At 37.6% G+C, this 20,308-nt stretch overlaps 1 protein-coding gene across 1 annotated transcript in view; it reads left to right on the top strand.

The window, feature by feature from the left end:
- SCFD2 (sec1 family domain containing 2) overlaps nt 1–20,308 on the top strand; it is a 188,761-nt gene that overhangs the window by 52,696 nt on the left and 115,757 nt on the right. Inside the window, exon 4 of the mRNA XM_051790383.1 lies at nt 422–597. Coding sequence (XP_051646343.1) covers nt 422–597 — 176 coding nt within the window. The remainder of the gene's footprint in view (nt 1–421; nt 598–20,308) is intronic.

Genomic DNA, 20,308 nt, shown 5'->3' with positions numbered 1-20,308 from the left:
ATCCTCAGGAAGTGGTGAGAGGGTGTGAGTTTGGTGTAAGGTAAAAGGCTCACAAATTGCCACTGAACTTCTGGTAAAAACAGAAAGATGTTTTAGAAGCAGTTGTCAAGTATTATTTCCCTAGCTTAAGTTAATGTCCCTCTATGTCTGAAAACAAAAAATTATATTGCCCATTATGTCAGCATCTGTTGTGCATTGTTAAAAAGCTGACATACTACAAACCTTAAGCCACAATTCATGGATGAAGTCTTTGTCTGACCTGTTGCTGCAGCTGAAGCTCCCAGTGACTGCAGTGAAGCTAGGATCAGGCCCATAGCAGAGAGAGCCTCTACAGTTCTCTATAACCCTTTCACTGTAATTTAAAAAGATTAGGTTTGTATTTGCCACCACTGAATGCTGTTTCCTTTTTTCCTTTCCACAGGCAGAGTCACCCCAGAACAACTCAGTTCATACATTAAGCTTTTCAGAAATAATCTTAAAGCTTTGGAGAACCATTGTGGTCTTCTACAGCTTGTACTGGCCACAGTCCAGACTTTGAAACACCCTCAGACTTCCAAATGGGACAACTTCCTTGCCTTTGAGAGATTACTTCTGCAAGTATGCATTATATTTAATTTTTGAATTTCCATTGCATTCTGTAGCTTGTATTTTTTTAAGAAGTGTATTGGATGTCTTGTTAAAGAGCTGTTCCTTATTGCCAAACTGGTAAAAAGAATGGGAACTTACATACGTAATATTTTATAGCTTTTTCTAAGGACTTTTATAAATAAAGGGGTAGGCATTAAAGGTGAGGTATACTGAATTGGGTGACAATTATACATCTATATAAAGTTGCAATATGATATAACTTTTAGCACTGAGTCGAATTATTGTTATTATTATTATCACTACCAACCAGAAGACACTTCTTGAGGTAAGATGCTGAATCAGATACAGAGAGGAGATAGTTATGATGTCAGTGTAAAACTTGTGTAGTTTGCTGAGTAGATGAAATCATAGTTGGAAATTCCATGCACACAAGAGAGTAAAGTTTCTCTTGTTTTCAACTGTCACCTACCCTCAGCTTTACCACCACCTCATTTTTTACAACATCCTGTTGGTAACCACAGTATTATTTACATACCATTTTGTATCACAGGAAATTAAGAGTTAGTGGTATATTGAACTCTATCCTACTAACCTTTGGAGATGTACCAAAGAAAGGAGCAGTTTTTTCTAAGAACCTGGTAGAGTTAATTTCTACTGCAGTTCAGGGAAAGCTCAAAATTTTTCTTCCTGTGCTGTCTCTTCTGCCATTGTGTTGTTTTTAAAGGAACCATGTTCAGAAACCCTAGCAAGGGGCAAGTCTTCATGAGCTAACTCCTACTGAAGTTAGAGTCAGCCTTAAATGAGGGAAATATATAGTGTTGTTCTCAACTAAAACCAGATGCTTCTGTAAAAATTAGCCATCTTTTTCTAGATGTGGAAAACAAACAATCAACCTGACTCTCCCCATGATCTTTGGCAGCAGGATAAGATCCCTGATCCTTTAAGAAGAATATGCCCACACTTTATAGTTTTGTAGTCAATGAATTTCTGCATGGTCTGGGGAGAAAAAAAATGCAAAACTTAGATAGTAGCAAGCTCTTGACTACATTCATTTTAAAAACTATTCTCTCTTGGTAAGACTGAGATATTTTTTAATACCATTAGCAACCTTCTTTCTCTAGTTAGAAAACAAGCACATCCCAGGTAAAAGAACTCATTGCAGCCATTCTTCAGTTTGTCTGGACTGTAGAAGATGGGACTGATGACCCATAGTCCCCTTCTCTCTCCTGTAGTGAGTCATGTCACATAGCTCTTCTCAGAAGCTAAGTTCCATCTTAAAACCAGTTCAGCTTTAAAATCAAAATAAAGCTGCAAACTCAGCATTGTTTTCACAGCAACAGGCAGCTGCCTATATAAAAGCCATGCAGTAAATCAGCAGGGAGTAGAAAAACAGAGGTAAGAAACAACCAAACTATACATTTCGTGAAAAAGAAATGTTTAACAAGCACTGTCATAATCGTAGGTGGCTTTGGATTCTACCCACTGCCTTCCACTCATCATAGTAGGGTAAACTGTGCTAGCCAAAGCAAACTTTCTAGGCTAACATTTGTAGCTGTTCCTTAAGCACATACTCATTTTCAGTAGTTCAAACAGCAGTTATTTTCAATTACATGGACTCTGTTTTGGAGACAGTTTTCTGAGCACATGGCCTGTCTCTGAGCTGTTGACAGGGGTTTGTAAGAAGAGCAAAGTACTGAGACCCAAGATATTTTTATTTTAAAAAAAATCAACTAGGACATTACATTGTGAACGGTTGGTACATAGCACACTGCACTAAATTTTATGTTTATTATGGAAGTTTATTTCAGCAGTACTACTGAGAAATTATTTAGCATATTTGTTATGTTTCAGGTATTTTAAAATAAGAAAGAATCATAGGTAAAAAGTAATTGTTTCAACATGAAAGTAGTATTGTTTCTGTTGTGTATTGGAACCACATAAAAGACAACTGCTTGTGAAAGATCTGCTGGGAGTAATGTTATTATGCTCTGACAATGTAGGAATTCAAGATTTTTCGGTGATGGATGCATGTCAAACTCCAGCTGATGTTAAAGGAGATAACCCAGTATAAACAACTGGTGTTAGAATCTCAGATTTCCCAAAAAAATAAATCTACGCAGTTTTGGAATTTCTGTCATTGCTGGATCTCTCTGATGGGTCTCATGATTCTCTGCTTAGTCCACTTTGTGCTTTTCAGAAGAAAAAAACATTGTTGACAAGAAACCTTTAGTCTAACTCTTACGTTGAATAATCTTTTCTGTTTTTCTCTTTCTCCTTGCTTCTTGATTCACTCCTTTCACTTGCAGGTACTCAGTTCTAAAATGTCCTGCTAGAGGTAAAAAACAGCCCACTTCTACTATTTTACCATAACTAAAGATCTCTTACTACATTTTTCAGACTTACGTTAGCTCAATAAATTTTTTACATCTGCATCAAGAAAGTTTGGTTTTGACTGGAAGTGCACCTACATGCTTACCACAGAGTTGTCCTCTCCTTAACTGGGATGGATGGATGGTCTGAGAGCCAAATTGGATTTTGATGGAATCATGACCTTGACCTCAAAGGAAAGAGGATCATGTGCTGGTTAAGAGTAATGCATTAGAATGATTAACCTTGTTGATCACAAATTTTCTCTATGTTCTGCTGCTCTACCTCTGCACATGATAGAGCTTTCACTACCCAGAAGTTTTAAATGATGTGTGAATTGAAACAGTATATCCTATTTATCAAGAAGATATCCTGCCCCATCTTATTTTCCGTCTACTGGGGTCCTCTTTCTATTTTTTCTGATTCTGACCATCCATAAAACTGATAGATGGGAAGGGGAACACAAGCTAAATACTACACCAGACTGCCTGTAACTCCCCAGTATTCCTCATGCAACTGCCTTATTTTCCTTCAAGAGAGGGTTTAATATTTAGGGAGGTAGCAAAGTAAGAAACAGTGTTGCCACTCCATACTTTTTAGCTATACCCCTCTTCTTCTACAATGTATGACTTTAATGTTTAATGTGGGTTCATTAAGCAGGATGGGCCCATAAAATACAAAAGCACAAGAGGAGCCATCTCCAGGGTAAATAATATGTGACACTGTGAGAGAAAAAAAATGTTGTTGTTTTTATCTTATAATACTCATATATTCACTGAGAGTGATTTCTACCTCCAAATTCAGTTTAAAACTAAGCAGCAGACAGTGTGAATGGGGCCATAATTGTGACTCAAGGAAAAGGGCTGTTCCTATTCAAAGGGAGCTGCTCTGAAATTGCCTGGGCTGGGTGCTACCTCTTAGAATTGGCTGCGTTGTTCTGGCATAATTTTGCTCTCAGATTTAAGAGAAAGTACTTGTCATACTGAGTAGTAGTCTATTTTGTTAATAACCCCATCCATTTAAATTCCAAGGTTGGATTTTATTCAGTGACCTCTCCCCAGAGGGGGAGGTGGGTGTTTCTTCTTTAAGATGAGGATATTTTCTTCTTTTTTAAGATGTCTAACCTTCCTTTTAAAACTGCAAAAATATACCAGCACTGTTGTCTTAAAATAGCCATATTGCCCCAAATAAGGAAATCTGGAAGATTATTAAATTCATTTTTATTATAGTGTTGGGAAGGGAAATGTTGCTATTTTTCATGGCACAGAGTTTTTGTACCTGCTGACCAGCAGTTCCCAATTTACCATGAAATTAGACATCTTCAACATTGACCTAGAAACCATGATGCTATGATGCTACCATTGGATATCAGAACTGTCAAAGTTTTGGTTTGTGATGCTGATTGATGTCACATAATCTCAAGAGTAATTGGAATTAAATTCCTACTAAATCATACTAAAAAAGCCCCACAAAACCAACAAATCCATAAAATTGATCCCTAACACATTCACAGCTTCATTGTATAGATGGGTGGATATGGTTACCTTTATGATGCCTATCCGGCTAAAAATCGTTTCAGTTTTCACCTATTTGAATTGTCCAACTTCTCGCACTTAACGTCCCTTGATCTGGGACCAAATCCCTCTGAACTTTGACTCTTTTAATGACCTGCACTGTCTCTGAGGTAAGTGCTTTGATGATCTAGCCAGTGCTCCCATACATGACATTTTACAGCTAAGGCATCAGAAATGTCATCAGTGAGTTTGGAAATGGCCTATTTCTAGCAGAAATTGTGGACAGCTATTCAATTGACCTGACAGTCCTGTTGCTCTTGGATTTGAGCACATGATCAGCCTACCTCGCTCAACAGTGTGTTACTTCTATGCTAGTCTCTGCCAAGAATATACAGGTGAGCACTGCACATCACCTTGACTGCTTAGAAAAACCAATACAGTGTGGCAATGCCAATTAGCAAACAAAGGTCTCACAAGATAGGCTGCCATCTATCTGTATATCACAGTCGTTATTATGTGTGAGTTCGACATAGAATATGTGATGTATCTATCAAAATCATTATCTTCTAAAGTTATCTTACTCCTTTTCAAAGGATGACTTGGTAGTTTTTTAAATCTTACCATTTCTTTTCCACTCTTCTTTTTCCAAAACTTTGCTGTAATAAAAAAGAGAACACTGTAATATTTCAGCAAAGTTTTTAATGACTTCTGGTAATAATATAAGTAGGTCAAATATTCTGGTGGTGGAAGCTGTGTACATATACTTACATGGAGGGCTCTTGACTCATGTTTAAAATTCCAAATACTAATTAAATAATTTTAACAAATTTTATTTTATTTCTATTTTCTCGTTTTGGTGCTGTAAAATTTGTCAGAAGGCAGTTTTTATTTTTGTCCTTGGTGTCTTGAGAAAGAGAAAATACAGACATGTTTTCAAGAGAAACAGAAACTTCATGCCAGATGTCATTCCAATGTTTTTACTTTTCTGTTGGCAGAAAGTGGTTATGAGGTTAATAAAATGACATCATTCTTTCTCCTATGAATATTGGAGTGCAAACTCACAAAAAAAAAAAAGAAGTGGAAAAACTGCAATACAGCTGAGTATTTTATATTGTAGTTAATCTTTCAGTAGCAAGATCTAATAGCTAGGTTGTTAGTAACCATTCCATTCTGTGCTGTGGTTCTCTACCATTTTTACAAATGCAGGGTATGCATGACTCATTACTTCATCAAAGGTGACATTATTATTTACTTGCACATATTATGGTAGGCATTGTTCACATATGCATGCCTGCACAGAACCCTCTGCCAATAAATTTAGAAACTCTTAAGACACCAGCTTGCAAATTTTCTGTGCCTAGAACTCACTGTAGTTTTCATGCTTCTCTACAGGGTACAATAGTTACTGGATGACTTTTATTGACTCTAAGCTGGAATAAACTAAAAGCTTGAGCATCAGTTCCAGGCTGCTGAAGCAAGCAGTTTGGTAAAAAAAAGTGAGGAAATAGAAAAGCTTTTGAAGTACTTCCTCTTGCTCTGCAAGAATAATTCACAGTTCAGCCATAGAGACCTTTATTTCTACATAGAATAGATTAAGATCAGTGACATTCCTTGTTGTTATTATTTATATTGCTTTAGTCAACATGTAATTTATAATTACATAGCTCAGCTCCATGCAATAAATAGTCTTTTTGGTGGCCTACAATGTTGATCAATTAATCTCTTTAGAAGAGATATTGCAACAGTATTTGGAAAGAAGACCCATCATGTTAGCTGCCTGTATTTAGAGATTTTACATTTAAAAAAATAAATCTTGACATTTAATCAGTCACATTTCAGCATAAAGCGGCATATGGAATTAATTGTCTTGGTGGGAGTTTTGCATGATACCATGTTGATTGCAAAGGTCATCCTTTGGAATTTGGTACCTTTTGGATGAGATTGAAGTTTGGACACTAGAGGATAAAATGTAATTTGTTGACGAAGTGAAAATAGTCATACATCAATTACTTAAAGTTCCAAATTATTTACTATAAGGTCTTATTTAGCCATTTGTTTGTTAGACTTGCTGCATTTAAAGTGGAGTCATGTCCAGAACATGTAAACCATTTGGATTCTGCCTTTCTACATGTGATATTTTTAACATTGCAAGTATTTATTCTGTATAAGATTTATGTCGCATTTCATGGCCTTGCTTAAAAACTGATGTATACAAGCCATGAAATAGTGTTACTTCTTGACACCTGGTTCACATGGTCTCAGATTGTTTCTTTTGCTTGCTCAATGCCTCTTACATTCATGATACCTTGTTTCTAACAAGAATTCAGTTGTATTATGTGTTTTCTATACATTTCTATAAAACAGAGCCCTAAATTGCTGGGAACACCTCAGTGTTACAGCAATACAACAAAAACAGTGGACTAAATTTGAGGAAGTGATGAGCTCTTTTGAGTGTGTTTGATTTGGTGCACCATCTGTGACAGTCCATAGAGGAGGAGCTTATTGGTTACAATTCAATACCATGTGCTAAGAGAACTTGATTATGAACCATTTCACAGATTTGGCATGCCAGAATTAAGTCATTCCAACAAGTTTTGCTCAAAAAAAAGATGTGTGTGTATATGTGTATTTACACATATAAATTCTTTTATATGTATATAAATTCTATCTATATGTGTAGATACAATTCTTCTAGTCAAAATAATTTTCTGTGAGTAGAATGCTCTTTTCAGACTACTTTGAATACATTTGAATACATGTATTTTGAACAAAATACATTAAATAAATGCTTTGAGAATGAACAGAAGCTATTTTTACAGACAATTTATTAATCTGTTGAAAGAAAACTAGTTTAAGTTTTTCTAACTCTGGCTGACAAGAGGTTAAAATATTTTAAGTGTGGTTATGATATCACATGGGAGTTAAGAATATCTTTCTGTATTCTTGTCAAAGAAATGTGTTTTCATATGGTCTTAAAGTTACAAAGTACTGCCATTGTGCCTCTTATTTAAAAAGCAGAGACCTCCCTTCCTCATCCTGTGAAAGAGCTAGTATTTTGTATCCAGACACAGGTCACCTAGAGCCTCTAAAATGAGCACTTAATGAAGAAATGTCTTTCTTAAGTGAACAAATGTCTACATCAATAAAATTTTAAAAGCTTTGTGGGAAGAAGGGGCTAAACAGATTAAGTCAATTGAAACTGTTAAATTAAAGTTCTGTGTACAAAACCGAAATACTTCTTGTTAAATGAAAGAATTCCAATGTATAAATGATTGTAATGGGACCCAGCTTTTCAGGGGGGAAACCAGAAAACGACTATTACCTCCTCTACACGTACACACATATTTGTTTTGTCAGAAGTTTAAACAATTAATACCTTTGTAACATAAACTGCTTACTTTCTGTAAAAGATAACATTAATGGGACTGAAAGACAGATGCCCTGAATCCCTGCCGATATATGTAGAGGAGTCGTGAGGAGGCACAATATTTACAGTATTGAACAAGTCACCATTTACTCATGCACAGATAATTGTGCTCCAAGAGGCAGTTTTTGTTGTGTGTACTCCCAGTAAGCCCTTGCTTTGCTCTACATATTGCTCCACTGATGAGAGTTGTGTACTACCTGATTTCCATTAGATGTAGGATCTGATTTCCAGTCCCTGCTTCTGAAGGAGATTGTTGACACCCTCACAAAAGAAATTTGTCTTGCTTCTTTCTGTTTTGAGTTGCACAGGGCAGGCTGTCATACATGAAACAGGTTTTATAAAAACGCTTTTCCTAAAACATGAGAATTATCTCCAATAGTCTGGGCAAATCTCATGGCTTATTAACCTGCAGAAAAATTACATGAACTATTTTGGATCTAACAAAGTGGAGTCATCAAGCACTCTTGGCAGCAGCATCTTTTATTTTGGGAGGAAGGGATTTGTAAGCAGTGCCTTTTTAGGTGTGGCTTCTGTGGTCACAGGTAAGCAGTGCAAGACTGCAGATTCATCTTTTTGCCTCTTAACTACAGAAATCCCATTAGCAATACCCATTCATCAGCCTCCTGACAGACAAGTTAATTGGCAAGATTTTGCTGAGTACTGAATCAAGTGTGTTATTGTGGTGTTAAGTCTATGCTAATAAGCTCATTAATTTGATGTTAATTGTGTGTTACTGGCAGGCAAAGTCATATATGAATGGAGATGGGAAGTTAGGCAGCTCCATCTATGCTCTAGCATTTAATTTTGTATCCATTTTGTTCATTATGATACTCATGGTTATCTGATAAAAAGATTTGTTTGGTGTAATTTTTTTAATGCTTTCAGTCGAGATGGTTCACTCAGCTTGTCATAGTCTGAGTTAGAAAGGCAGGGTTTTTTTGAACATGATACGTAGGATTTCTTAGCTAATAATCCTAACTGGATTTTTCCCCTTCTACAGGTTTGGAGCAGGACTGCATTTCCTTTTGGATTTTTTTATGCTTTCGCTAATTATATCATAGCCTTTAAGGAAATGAGTATTGCCTTATTTTCACAGCCCATGTGTCCTCCCTAGGTAAGATTCCAGACACTGATGTAATAATAATGAAATCAACACCACAAAGCATAGTGTATAGTGAGAACTTTACTTATAGGAACTGCTTATCATTTAGGTTCTTAGCTCAAAGGCAGTAATCACCAATCAAATCTTTTATCTGAAAACCAGTTTGATGGTGCCAGCACTGTATATCCGGGTTTGAGTGTGATCATATTGGTTTGTCAGCTTGGTTTTCCTTCCTTTGGAGGATATATTTGATTATTTCCTACAGACTAGCAAGGAAAAAGCAGAGAAACAACACATCTGAAAATTAATGAAAACTTTACCATGGGCTATAGCCAAAATTAACAGTGGGGCTGCCACATTACATTCCCTCTGTCTCCCCAATTTAATGAGTTGTATATTTCCCTTTCAACTGGCCCTCAGAATTCCTTGGATCACAGACATTTCTGTGCACATGGAGCATGCATAGACATACCAGTGCACGTTACTTTCAGCAGGAAAGCAAGTATATTCATAATTTGATTTCACTTATTTGATGGAAAGCAAGGTGGTGTTACTTTTCTGAGCTTTCAGACCAGCAGAGATCGGAGTGGTCTTGGACTTAACTGCTTTTCCTGACTTAAGATTTTATCTTTTACATGTGAAATGGAACTGGCAGTGTGTTAGAGAACTCACAAAACTCTGTTGTTGTTGCCTGTTTTCAATGACAACCCCACTCCCAAAGGAAGCTGCACAAAGCTACACAAAGAGACAGTACTAAACAACAAGTTGATGTGTCTCAGTCTAACTATAGAGCCATGGTAGATTTTTGTTCATTATTATTACATCATTTTTTGCAGATGTATAGATTTTCTTGATATCATTTGCTCCCTTCCATTAAAGAAGGCTTAACTCTCCTTGTCCAGGTTAGAAAAGCAAGTCTTGTTTGAAGACAACATGCTGACTCAGCCAGCACGATATTAATGGAATTTTACCTCTGCAGTAGGCCATGAAGAATAACTTTTAAAATCAGATCTGGCTTGCCAGAGGTCTGCCTGTATAATACTTACTGCTGTGCATCCTCTTGAAGATGACCAGATAGCTCTACTTAAAACAGAGTTGATAATCTAACTCTTTCCCCTTGGAGAAGTGTAGAATACTAGAATTTAATTAAAGAGGTTACTACATCTGCTGTCCCAAAGGTATATGTAACAGACAAATGACTCAATCTAGTAGGTGCTTCCCACATGATCCTAAGTTTTCCTGGGAAGTCAAGAGAGATTTCTTCTAGTGGTTGTCTTTCTTTAGATTTTCTCCAGTTCACGTCTCTTCAACAAAGTTACCTTTTATTGCCATGAAGTTTCTCTAGGAACTTTCTCGGTCTAAGAAGATGTCTCTTTGGAAGCTTGCCTGTTTCACCTCATGGCAATGTTTGTGGGCACAAGAGCATTAAAGTCAGCATACTATAGACCTGACAACAGTGGATTTATACTCAAAGCTGCCTGCTGGCTGTGGTGTTCCTGGCTTGGCACAGGGCACTGTGAAGGCTGATACAAGACACTGGTGTAACAAGTCTGCTTCATTCTCATTTGTCCCCACCTTCCCCCAAAAAGCAAAAGGAAATATTTGTTCCATACCTATAAATTTACCTGCATTTACCTTATCTGAGGCTCCTGTAGCATTGTATTCTCTGTGTTTACTGTTCTGTGTATTTAATAGGAATGCTTTGTTAATTAAAAATGTGGTAGACATAGAAGAAAAAATTAAATTTCCCTCTGGATGTCCCCCCTGCACCACCCCATCCCAGATTGTTTGCCTTTGTGTGCCTTTAAAACAAATAGCATATGGTTCTGTGACTGTTCCTGTAATTTAAAGTAGTCATGTTGCCTGCAGAAATGAAGGGCACCACGCACACATAAAACTTGCACAGTATTTTCTAATGAAATGCGACAGCCCATTTGTGCAGCTGTGTCTAATAAGGCATGAATACAGTTAACTGCTGTTTACCTCCTCACATTGTTTGTTTGAAGTACAGAAATGCTGTACATTCGCATTAAGCAATTCAGTATAGAAATCTGACTTGGACTGACTATTGATGGGAAGTATTTAATAATTTTGTAGCAGGTTAAAACATATGGTTGTAGTTACAATAAATAAATGACTTGGTCCATAAACCATTGCCATTCAGCGCAACTGTCACATTGATGTAGGTTTATCCTTCGGGAGAATAAAATGTAGATAACAGTTAAGTAATAAATGACAGTCTGGGTCTTTGGGGAAGGGAAAAGTTTCAAATTCTTTTTAACGAGGGCATTTGTAAGAGAAGAGGAAAAGGTAATGTACCAGAGATGAGAAACTCTCTAAACATGTTTTAATTCTACCCATCAGGTTTTCTTCTAGTATTTCTTCCCTACCCCTCCCCCAAGTCTAGGGAAAGTAATATAGCTGCTAAGCCATAGGCAGCAAAGAATTCACACATACATCATAGTTGCATCTGACTTACCCTTGCATAGTACTGCCGCCTTTCCAACAGAGCAAAAGTGTTCTTCTCTGACAAAAAATAAGGAGCATTTTCCTTTAGTTTTTAAAAAATGTCTCTGGTTTTGTCTGAATTTCTTAACCTGGTATTCTTTTGCAACACAGAAACAAAGATGACACAGTTAAATTTGGGAAGATGTAGGCACTGTATTAAGTTATCTGTAACTATTAATAGCTGTAGCTATTAAATGTATTTGCTCAAAATATTGTTTTCCAGTACTAGGGTCAAAGTGTTCTTAACATAAAGGATCGCCAAGGAAGACTGGCACAGGTCCCCAATGGTCTCTTTTATTAACAGATATTTTAATAACGGTTGTGGTGTCCCTGGTGTCCAGGCTCTCACTGGCTTGATTTGTTTTAGTTCTGTTTGCATTTGAAGGTGAATTTTTTTTCATTATTCTTTCTTATATCTATTTTAACAGATACAGTTATGATAAGAACTCTGAAAGTCTCTGCTTATGTAATAAATACAAAAAATAAAAAAAGCTAAAATCCTTGGTATCTTATACCGCTACCTAAAGTTCATTATCTGTAATGGAGAGTAGCCTTAGCTGGATGTAAGTCTTCTATTGTAACTGTATGATACATAGGAATAAAATTCAAAATACATGTTCTTGTAGCAAAAGAAAGAAAAAAAAACAAATTAAAAGCTCTCTTAGCCTTCTCACTTAATTTAATTATCCTGCTCCCCTCTGTGTAGGCTTTTTCTCACTCTGTAGATGTATTTTCTGTCCACATCATTTAATTTCTGGAATTCCACAAAAAGTACTCAATACTCAAGGAGTCAGTACATGACATTCAAGTACTCTGCATTCCACAGCAATTCTGGAGAGCTTTAGAACAGCTCAGTTATAACCTTCTGTGTCCTCTTATCTACTGTTTCTCTTGTCTTAGTGAGAGGTTGGCTTTTGCCACCACTACTGGAAAGCTGATGCTTCTTCTCCTGTGTCCCCTGGAAAAAAAGACTGTTTTCAAAGCTACCAGCTGTAGGAGAGAAATGGTTCACTACAACTTCTCATTGCATCTCCAGAGATGGCAGCAGATACACAAGGGCATACACTGCCAGTGCTGCTGCTTCAAGGGAGTGTCAGTCACTGACGTAGGCCAAGTTTTGCATTGTTTACATGCTGGTTTAGTTTCATCTGCTTGTTCACTGCAGAGAAGAGGTTGAATGTACTGAAGACACATGTGCCAACTCTTAATTGGTAGGGGTCTGACTGCATGCATTGGCAACAAATGTATAGATTGGGAAGGAACCATGTGTTTCAGGGGACAGAGTAGCTGTTAACAGGAGTTAACAGAAGTCTTGTTAACGGGATGCAAAACTTCAGCGATTAGCTTGAGGTTCTGATTTCACTGAGTTTTTGTGGCTACATGGAATGAAATTTTTTTTATGTATGAATTCACCGATGTAAGACTAGCAGTTTGAACTTCAAACGTCAGCAGCTGCAAATGGTTTTGTTGCCTCTGTGAAATTAATTGTTGCCTAGCCTGTCACATTGTGCATTTGTGTTTTCTTAATGGCCGGAGCAAAATCTCTTTTAGAAGTGATCACTAGCACAAAATCAAGGGTTTCTTTAGTGTCTGGTGGGTGGACTTGGAGAAGAAAAGATAAGCATGGAGTAGTGTGCCTCTTCTCATCCTGTTTCCCTTCTGTAAGTCAAAAGAGGAGATGCAGTTCTAAGACATCACTAAAGCACTCTTGCCTGGCACCAGTTATCTTGTCCTTTTCCTGCATGTGCTGGTCATAGGAGTTTTCATAAAATACGTAGAGCCAGAGGATACCCTTAAATCTTTTAACTCTTAAATGTTTTCAGTAAGTAGTGGAAGGGGAATGGAATTTCTTACATAAAAATACAAAAGCTAGATGCTATCTCAGACAGGGAGAACCAAATTTCAAGCACATGGGCTCTCAAACAGTGGTGGAAACAGCAACTCATGGATGACCAGGTGACCTGTTTTTCTGTCCTGAAGAACTGAAAATAATTTACATATTTTTGTTTTTAAAGCATTTGCATGTCATCTTGGTGTGATTATTGGCACATGTTGTATTGATTCAACTTTATTGTCGCATTATTCTCTCACATTCAAGGGCCACATGTGCTCCACATCTGGTGAACATTCAAAGGCCTTTTGAAAAACATCACCATGTTTTTGTTCTTAAAAATGCTTATGACAAATATCACACTCTTGCATCTGCTTCTTCTATTGGTTGCAAACAGGATGCACTAGGCTGTGTCTACTGTCCAGTTACAAAACCACCAATGATAACACACTACATTTCCTGTTAACTGAAGTGATTAACTGCTTGACTGTTGGTCCTTGTTCCATGCACCAGAATGACTGATAGGAACGAATAGGAATGCTCTCTTTTATAGTTATTCATGATCAAATATAATCTTGTTTTTGAGGAGGGCATGCTTTAAAAATTGCTAGCATAGTATTCAATATCAAAAATGTCCAAGGAACTCTCCAGAAAACATTCTGGAAAAAGTTGAATGTTTTCGGAGAGATCTGCCAGTACTGTTCTGGTACATTGGTTTGGTACATTGCTCAGTGCATTTTATAGTGTGACTGCATGACTATTTACCATGCTTCCTGACTATGGCGTTGCATTATCATGAACATCTGATGGTGTGGAGTATAGGAATTGTGAATGCCATCTGTTTAGAATATGTGGTTCCCTGTATCAAACCAGTTGCATGCAAAGAATACTGCAGTGTGATTTTCACACATTATTTATTTTGTGGGGCAAAGTTAAAAATCATGATTAGCATCTTCTTACATTTTACCCTTAGGTGCATATTGTATAAAATCTCATTTGGAGATACCTAAACCCAAACTCAAACCTGAAACATGTTTAGTTGGGCTTAGAATGAAGGAGAAAATATTCTCCTGACTCAATAATGAACTTCATTTCTCTTTTGGGACTTGACTTCTGACACAGAGAGAAGGCCAAAATAAAACCCAGACTGAGTGAGGGCCCCGACTTAAACCTGCTTTTAATTAAGTCTTGTAAAGGAGCTTTTCTGCTAAAACTCTCAGGTTGAAGAGTTCATGCAAAAAAACCTCCCTGTGGCTTATGAACAGCCAAAGTGGGGACATTCAAACACACATTTTTGAATAGTTTAAACCAGAAAAAAATCCAAGTGAGAAAGTGCATATTATTTATTCAATGCAGTTTTTAGCAGGTCACTCCTTTTCCAGTTATCTTACTTTTTCATTATTCTGTGTGTCTCAGTTTAAAACTTAATGCTGCTACAAGATGTTTTGATATTAACAAACATGAAAACTAAATTGCTTTGTTTTCCTTTTTTCCTAATTGCACATAAATCTGACCCAGTTCATCTGGACACAGTTACAGGGCGTTAGACATGTAATACACATTTCAAATCAGAATCCTTGCACCAAGGCAAAGGTCAAAGTAATTTTCTTGTTTGTTTGTTTTTAAAGGGATTAAATAAATGTAGTTTTACCACAAGGAAAATGACAGCCCCCATTGCTCAATTATGGCTTTGAAGTTCGCGTTTAAATGGGAGAAGAAAATTCTGTCTGGACCAGTGGCAGGGATAATTTCAGAAGTAAAGGCTGCGTGTTTTCTGTGCAAAGTGCTGTTCTTTGTGCAAGACTTCTGCTAGATCACTTACACTATCAACCCCAGACAAGTGCTTATACCACATTAAAATAAAACTGTGGCTTCAGTGACAGGCTGTAAACAAAAGGGGTGGGATACAGTTAATGGCAGCAGTGTAGCGCTAAAGAAAAATAAATAATTTCCTTTAACTTGCAACTGGCAAATGCCCAAATCCTGAAACATCATCAATCATCCTTGATGACTAAATGAGATCATAAACCGAATGAGGAAAAATAAACTTGAATTTAACTTAAATTGTGATTGGCACAGTAAAAATTAACTTTCACCCAAAAAAATGTTTTTTTCTTCCAAAATATTTCTAATTGCCACCCTTCTCAACTTTTCCCCACCCATTGCAGAACTTCCAAGTGCAATTTACTGTTGGTAATGTCATCCTTCCATGTCTGTTTCAGCATATGCTTTTAGTTTTTATGTTGAGAAGCAAGCTGCTTTTGCGTTTCTTCCAAAAAAACATTTTAAGTGTAGTCTTCATGTAAATACTGAACATCATGTTATTCAAAACCTCATAATTCACCAGTCTACCAGCTGAATAATGTAGCAGGCATAGAAGATTGAGAAGCAAAGAATGTTATACAGACCAGAAGAGCTATTCTGACAAAAATCTGTTGGGGAAATATTTCCTGAGAAAAAATACATGAAGTTTCTTTTTCAGTTCTTCATACATCTACAGCTTATTTTGAACAAAATACACACTCTAGGGAACAGTTATGTACTGTCAGGAAAATTGACTTGATATTTTAATTTTTACAGCTGTTTGTGTTTTGCATCAGGACTTTTTACAAAGTTTCTGTATCATATTCCTTGAGAGAGATGTTTGTTCTCCTGAGTGAATGGCTTTACATATAACAGTTTAGTTCTGGAAAGTTGGAGACCTGGTAGAAATAGTACTAAAATTCCACCAATGGTATGAAGTCCTGACATTGTGAAGTCAGTTTTGGAGTGGGCAAACTATTTAATTATTTAAAAGATAAAGCAGCATGTCACAAATATTGCAGTCAGGCAGTGATCATTATTGATTATTTGAAAAACATGAGACATGGTTGGGAGAATCAGTTTGACACTGATTTTGATAAGCAATAAGCAAGGAGATTTTGTAGTTTTAGACCATTGGTTTAAAGGCAATGTTACATCCTAGCTATTCATGGCACATACCAAGTTGAAAATATCAGTCTGGTTCTTAGGGGTCTAATTGATGCCAAATTGGCAGAGATTGAGGAGTAAGGGAGCTCGGGCTACCCTCTAACCTCCTGAGCTTTTGCATACTTACTTTATCAGTTGTGTAGATAAGGGCTTTTGCTTCACCGTGCTGTCAATCTAGTCCTTGCTCTAAGATGAAAACACTGAAATTAATTATGTAGCTGGAGCCTGGGTTCAGCCATCCCCTGTGATATCAGATGTGTAAAGTAAACCTCAACTGGTAATTAGTGTATTACTGATGAGTGTTGGGAACAAACTATGTGAGTGACCTTTTCAATAGATACTCTGAGAGGGTTTTTTTCCTCCCTTAATTAAAAAAAAAAAAAAAAGGCATAAATGCTGACTTAGAATTGCTCTGATTATGTTGTGTTAAAATGGTGATCGGTCATGCGGTTTATTTATTTATTTACATACTAAGATTTGAGGGGAAAGCTGTTCTAGACTGAGCTGAATTTCTGCCAGCATATGATGATGCCACATTATTTTGTGTGGAGAGAACTTTGTAAGTTGAGAAAACTTGTGATTTTGGAGCAATGTCTTTCGAAGACTTGCTGCTCATTGCAGCTCAGAGGGGTGCAGCCAAAATAGCATTTTAACTTTTTTCCCCCAGTTATACATGTCCATTTTTCTGTCTGTGTTGACAGGGGGCTCAGTTTGTGGATAGATGTTTATCCTTTTATATGTGATCATGTTCATGTAATCATTCTTGACAGAAATTGGGGGCATAAGTACAGAGGATTTTGAGATAGCCAGTGTAGCTTTTGTGGACGTGGAGGTTTTGATGTTAGTCTGTGAGAGTTGTCCCAGTGGCCAGTGAAGGAGTGTTTGGATGTGAGAACTGTGGGCTTTGTGGGAGTGCCCTGCTGTTGTCAGGAGAGGGAAACACAGCTGCCATGCTCTAGGGCCACACGACCCTTCTAAGGCCACAGTGTCTTTTGAAAGGGCCAGTAGTAGTTGTTAATTGTAACACGTTGTTCTGGAGTATTTTGTTTCAATTTTGCTTTACTCAAGTTACCATGTTTCTCGAGTGGTTCTACATAGAAATTTAATAACCTTGTCTTCTAAATTCATCATGTTTAGATGAGATAGATGGGTAATGAAACATGTGACCTACTTCAAGGCTGAGAACTGGTGGAATGGTACTTTAGGACCAATTCTCAGTTATTTTGCAGTTGGCTCACTGTTTGCTAACCTGGACAGAAAAGAAGAGCCAGGTGGTTGTGCTGTTTCCCAGGAGAGCTGCTTACTGCTCAAAGCTATGTCAGCTCTTGCAAATCCCATTGATACCTCAATCTGAGGATACAGGCTGAGTTTGGACATCCCAGTAGTCCCAAAAAATATTCAAATCAAGAAATTTTCCCCATTGTTTTGCCATTGCCATCCACAAAGTTGCCTTCACTGGGTGGTTTCTACATTGATAGCTGCAGCATCGTAGCCTGTTCTAAACTTCATGGCCATGTCATTAAATGTTCTGAATTTCATAGCATTCTTTGCAGGGAATGGCATGATATGCCAGCTTTTATATCTCACCCTTGCTCTTTTCCTAATGTTTGGGTTATTATTGGTCATTTGGTTGTTGATCAGTTACCTACTAGTTATTCTCAGGCTAAATGTTTTGATTTTGCTGTGAATATGCCATTGTTCTGTGCCATTTAAGATAAGGATTTGCCCTTCTTACCAGGATGTTAATAGCTCCACACCAAAAGTAGTTAGCTCCACGTATTTGGAAGAATAAGGGTGTGTTCTGGAAGATTAGGTGAGTAACAAGTATAACTTTCAGGCATCTTCCATGAATTCAGCCCTTCGGATTAAATGTGACATGTTGCTGTTCCTGTAGTTATCTAGAAATTTAACAAACTGTTTTTTTGGTAAAAGCAGCAAGAATTAGGGGTAACTGAGAGATTTTAGAATTTTTGTTCTGATAATCATTTCTTCTTTCAGTAACAGCAAATACATATTTTCCGTGTCCTTCACTTTATCCATGTGTACCAAAAAGTTGCAAATTTTAAGTGATCACTAAACTAGTTAAATAATCATTCTTCTTGTTCTTCACTGATCCTTTGGGAGTCTGGTACTGGGAAGAAAGATTCCAAGAGACAGTTCTCCTGCAGGAATGAGGAATTCTGATTGCTTGTTTCACAGTATTTGTCCACTCAGTGGACTGGTTTGGGTGTCAAGATCTGACAAAGACAGTTCACTCCCAAGGGGAGTGGAAACCATTGAGAGCCGTGGATAAATTTAGGTAGCTTCATTTTAATTTTCCAATGCTTCTGCCGAGGATCATCTAAGCCCTCACAAAAGTTTTGCTAAATAAAAGAAAACTGTTGCACTTAACGTGTACATTTGCCTTTAGTGCCTAATGTAACATTTGTGCCATATATGCACATAATTTTTCACTTTGGTCATGAAGTATATAGGAACTTCTGGTTTTTCTTCAAGGAATTTGGTTTGTCGGGGAAACATCTGGTTTATGTAAATGAGCAAGGAATTCAGTACACGAGAAGATGATTGCAAAATAGCATCTATGTGGTCTCTGCGTCAGTCATTCAGCTACATTTTGTAAAAATAAACAGTTGTTACTTCCATGTTTGCTGTTCAAGTGTGCGGTGTTAATGAACGTGATTTGCTCCCGCGAATTTATAAAGCTACAAAAAAAAAAAAAAAAGAGAGAGAGAGAAAAAGAGAGAGAAGCAGCATGTCCGCAGAAGAAACGACGTAGCAGGATTTTCCTGGTGTCGGGTAATTGCTACAGAAGGCCGAGCTCAGTCGGGATCAGTTTTCCCGGCGGCCGCTCCCTGCTCTCGCCGCTCCAACAGCGCCACCTGCAGGGCCCGGCCGGGCGGGAGTCGCGCCGGGCAGGGCGGCAGCGCCGGGAACCCGCGGGTTTGTTCCTGCCCCGCTCCTTTGCCTCCTGGATACAACGCACTCCGCCGGCTTGGTGTGCGGGGGGCGCGCTGGCCTCCTCCAGGTGTAGAGCGCTGCGCTCTTCCCTTTGCTCTTCTGCGTAAAGCAAACCAGTAATTCACCTTAATAAATTCAAAGCGCCATTAAGCACAGAGAAACAGTTCTTGTGTCAAAGTTTGATTGTTGTTATTTTTTTTTTTAATCTGGCTTCGTCTCGGCTGTGTTTTATTAAAATTATTTTGGTGGCATTTCTGTCGCGTGTTTTCTGATGTGGAGAAACAAATCAAAACCCACTTATCACATGAATCATTGTTAAAATCAGCAGTAGTCCTCTGTGTAAAATCTGCCGGTAAAAGCCGGGAGGATGGGGATTAAACCTGGAGCACATTAAATTAGTTCCAGTCTATCCCAAGTAGGCTCTGCATTGCTTGCTTAGGCAGGCAAAACGGAAACAGGCACTTTATAACGAGGCTGGTTTAAAAACTGTGGGGTTCATTTGAAAAAGATTTATGTCCCCTGCTTATATAAACATTACAAACGTGGGCTGCAAGCAGGAGGCAAATCTTTATCGAAATCTCTTTAAGAGCTTTTTCATTGTGAATAAAATGAAAGCGTGTACTCTTGTTTGAAGATTCGCCAATATCTGTACACTAATCTTTTCTCAATGCTCTGACTAATTAAAATACAACTCAGGGTAGAACAGCAAGACCACCAACCAGTAGTTTGCTGGGGTCTGACAAAAGAGGCAATAACTGAGGTGGTGGAGAGAAATTATTTGGTTGAAGAAGGAAAGATTGTCCTGAGACAGCTTTAGGTTTTCTGTAGTGGTTATTAAAAAAAAAAAAGTGAAATTTTAAAGAGAAACAACAGTGTCTAGATTTATCTCCGCTCACCCCCTCCCTGGTGGACGCTGCCATTCTCACACAGTAACACAGAAATTTTGTGAGGTTTATGATCTTTGCTAGGGCCTGCAGCACTGTCTACTGGTAAGATCAAAATATTTGCTCCAGAAAAATTAAAAGTAGTCTGGGATATGAGAG

The sequence above is a fragment of the Manacus candei genome, unplaced genomic scaffold (assembly GCF_025592945.1).
Source record: "Manacus candei isolate 608988 ecotype Guabito, Panama unplaced genomic scaffold, ASM2559294v1 h1tg000028l, whole genome shotgun sequence".
NCBI classification, from domain to species: Eukaryota; Metazoa; Chordata; class Aves; order Passeriformes; family Pipridae; genus Manacus; species Manacus candei.
This window is presented reverse-complemented; position numbering and strand designations above follow the sequence as displayed.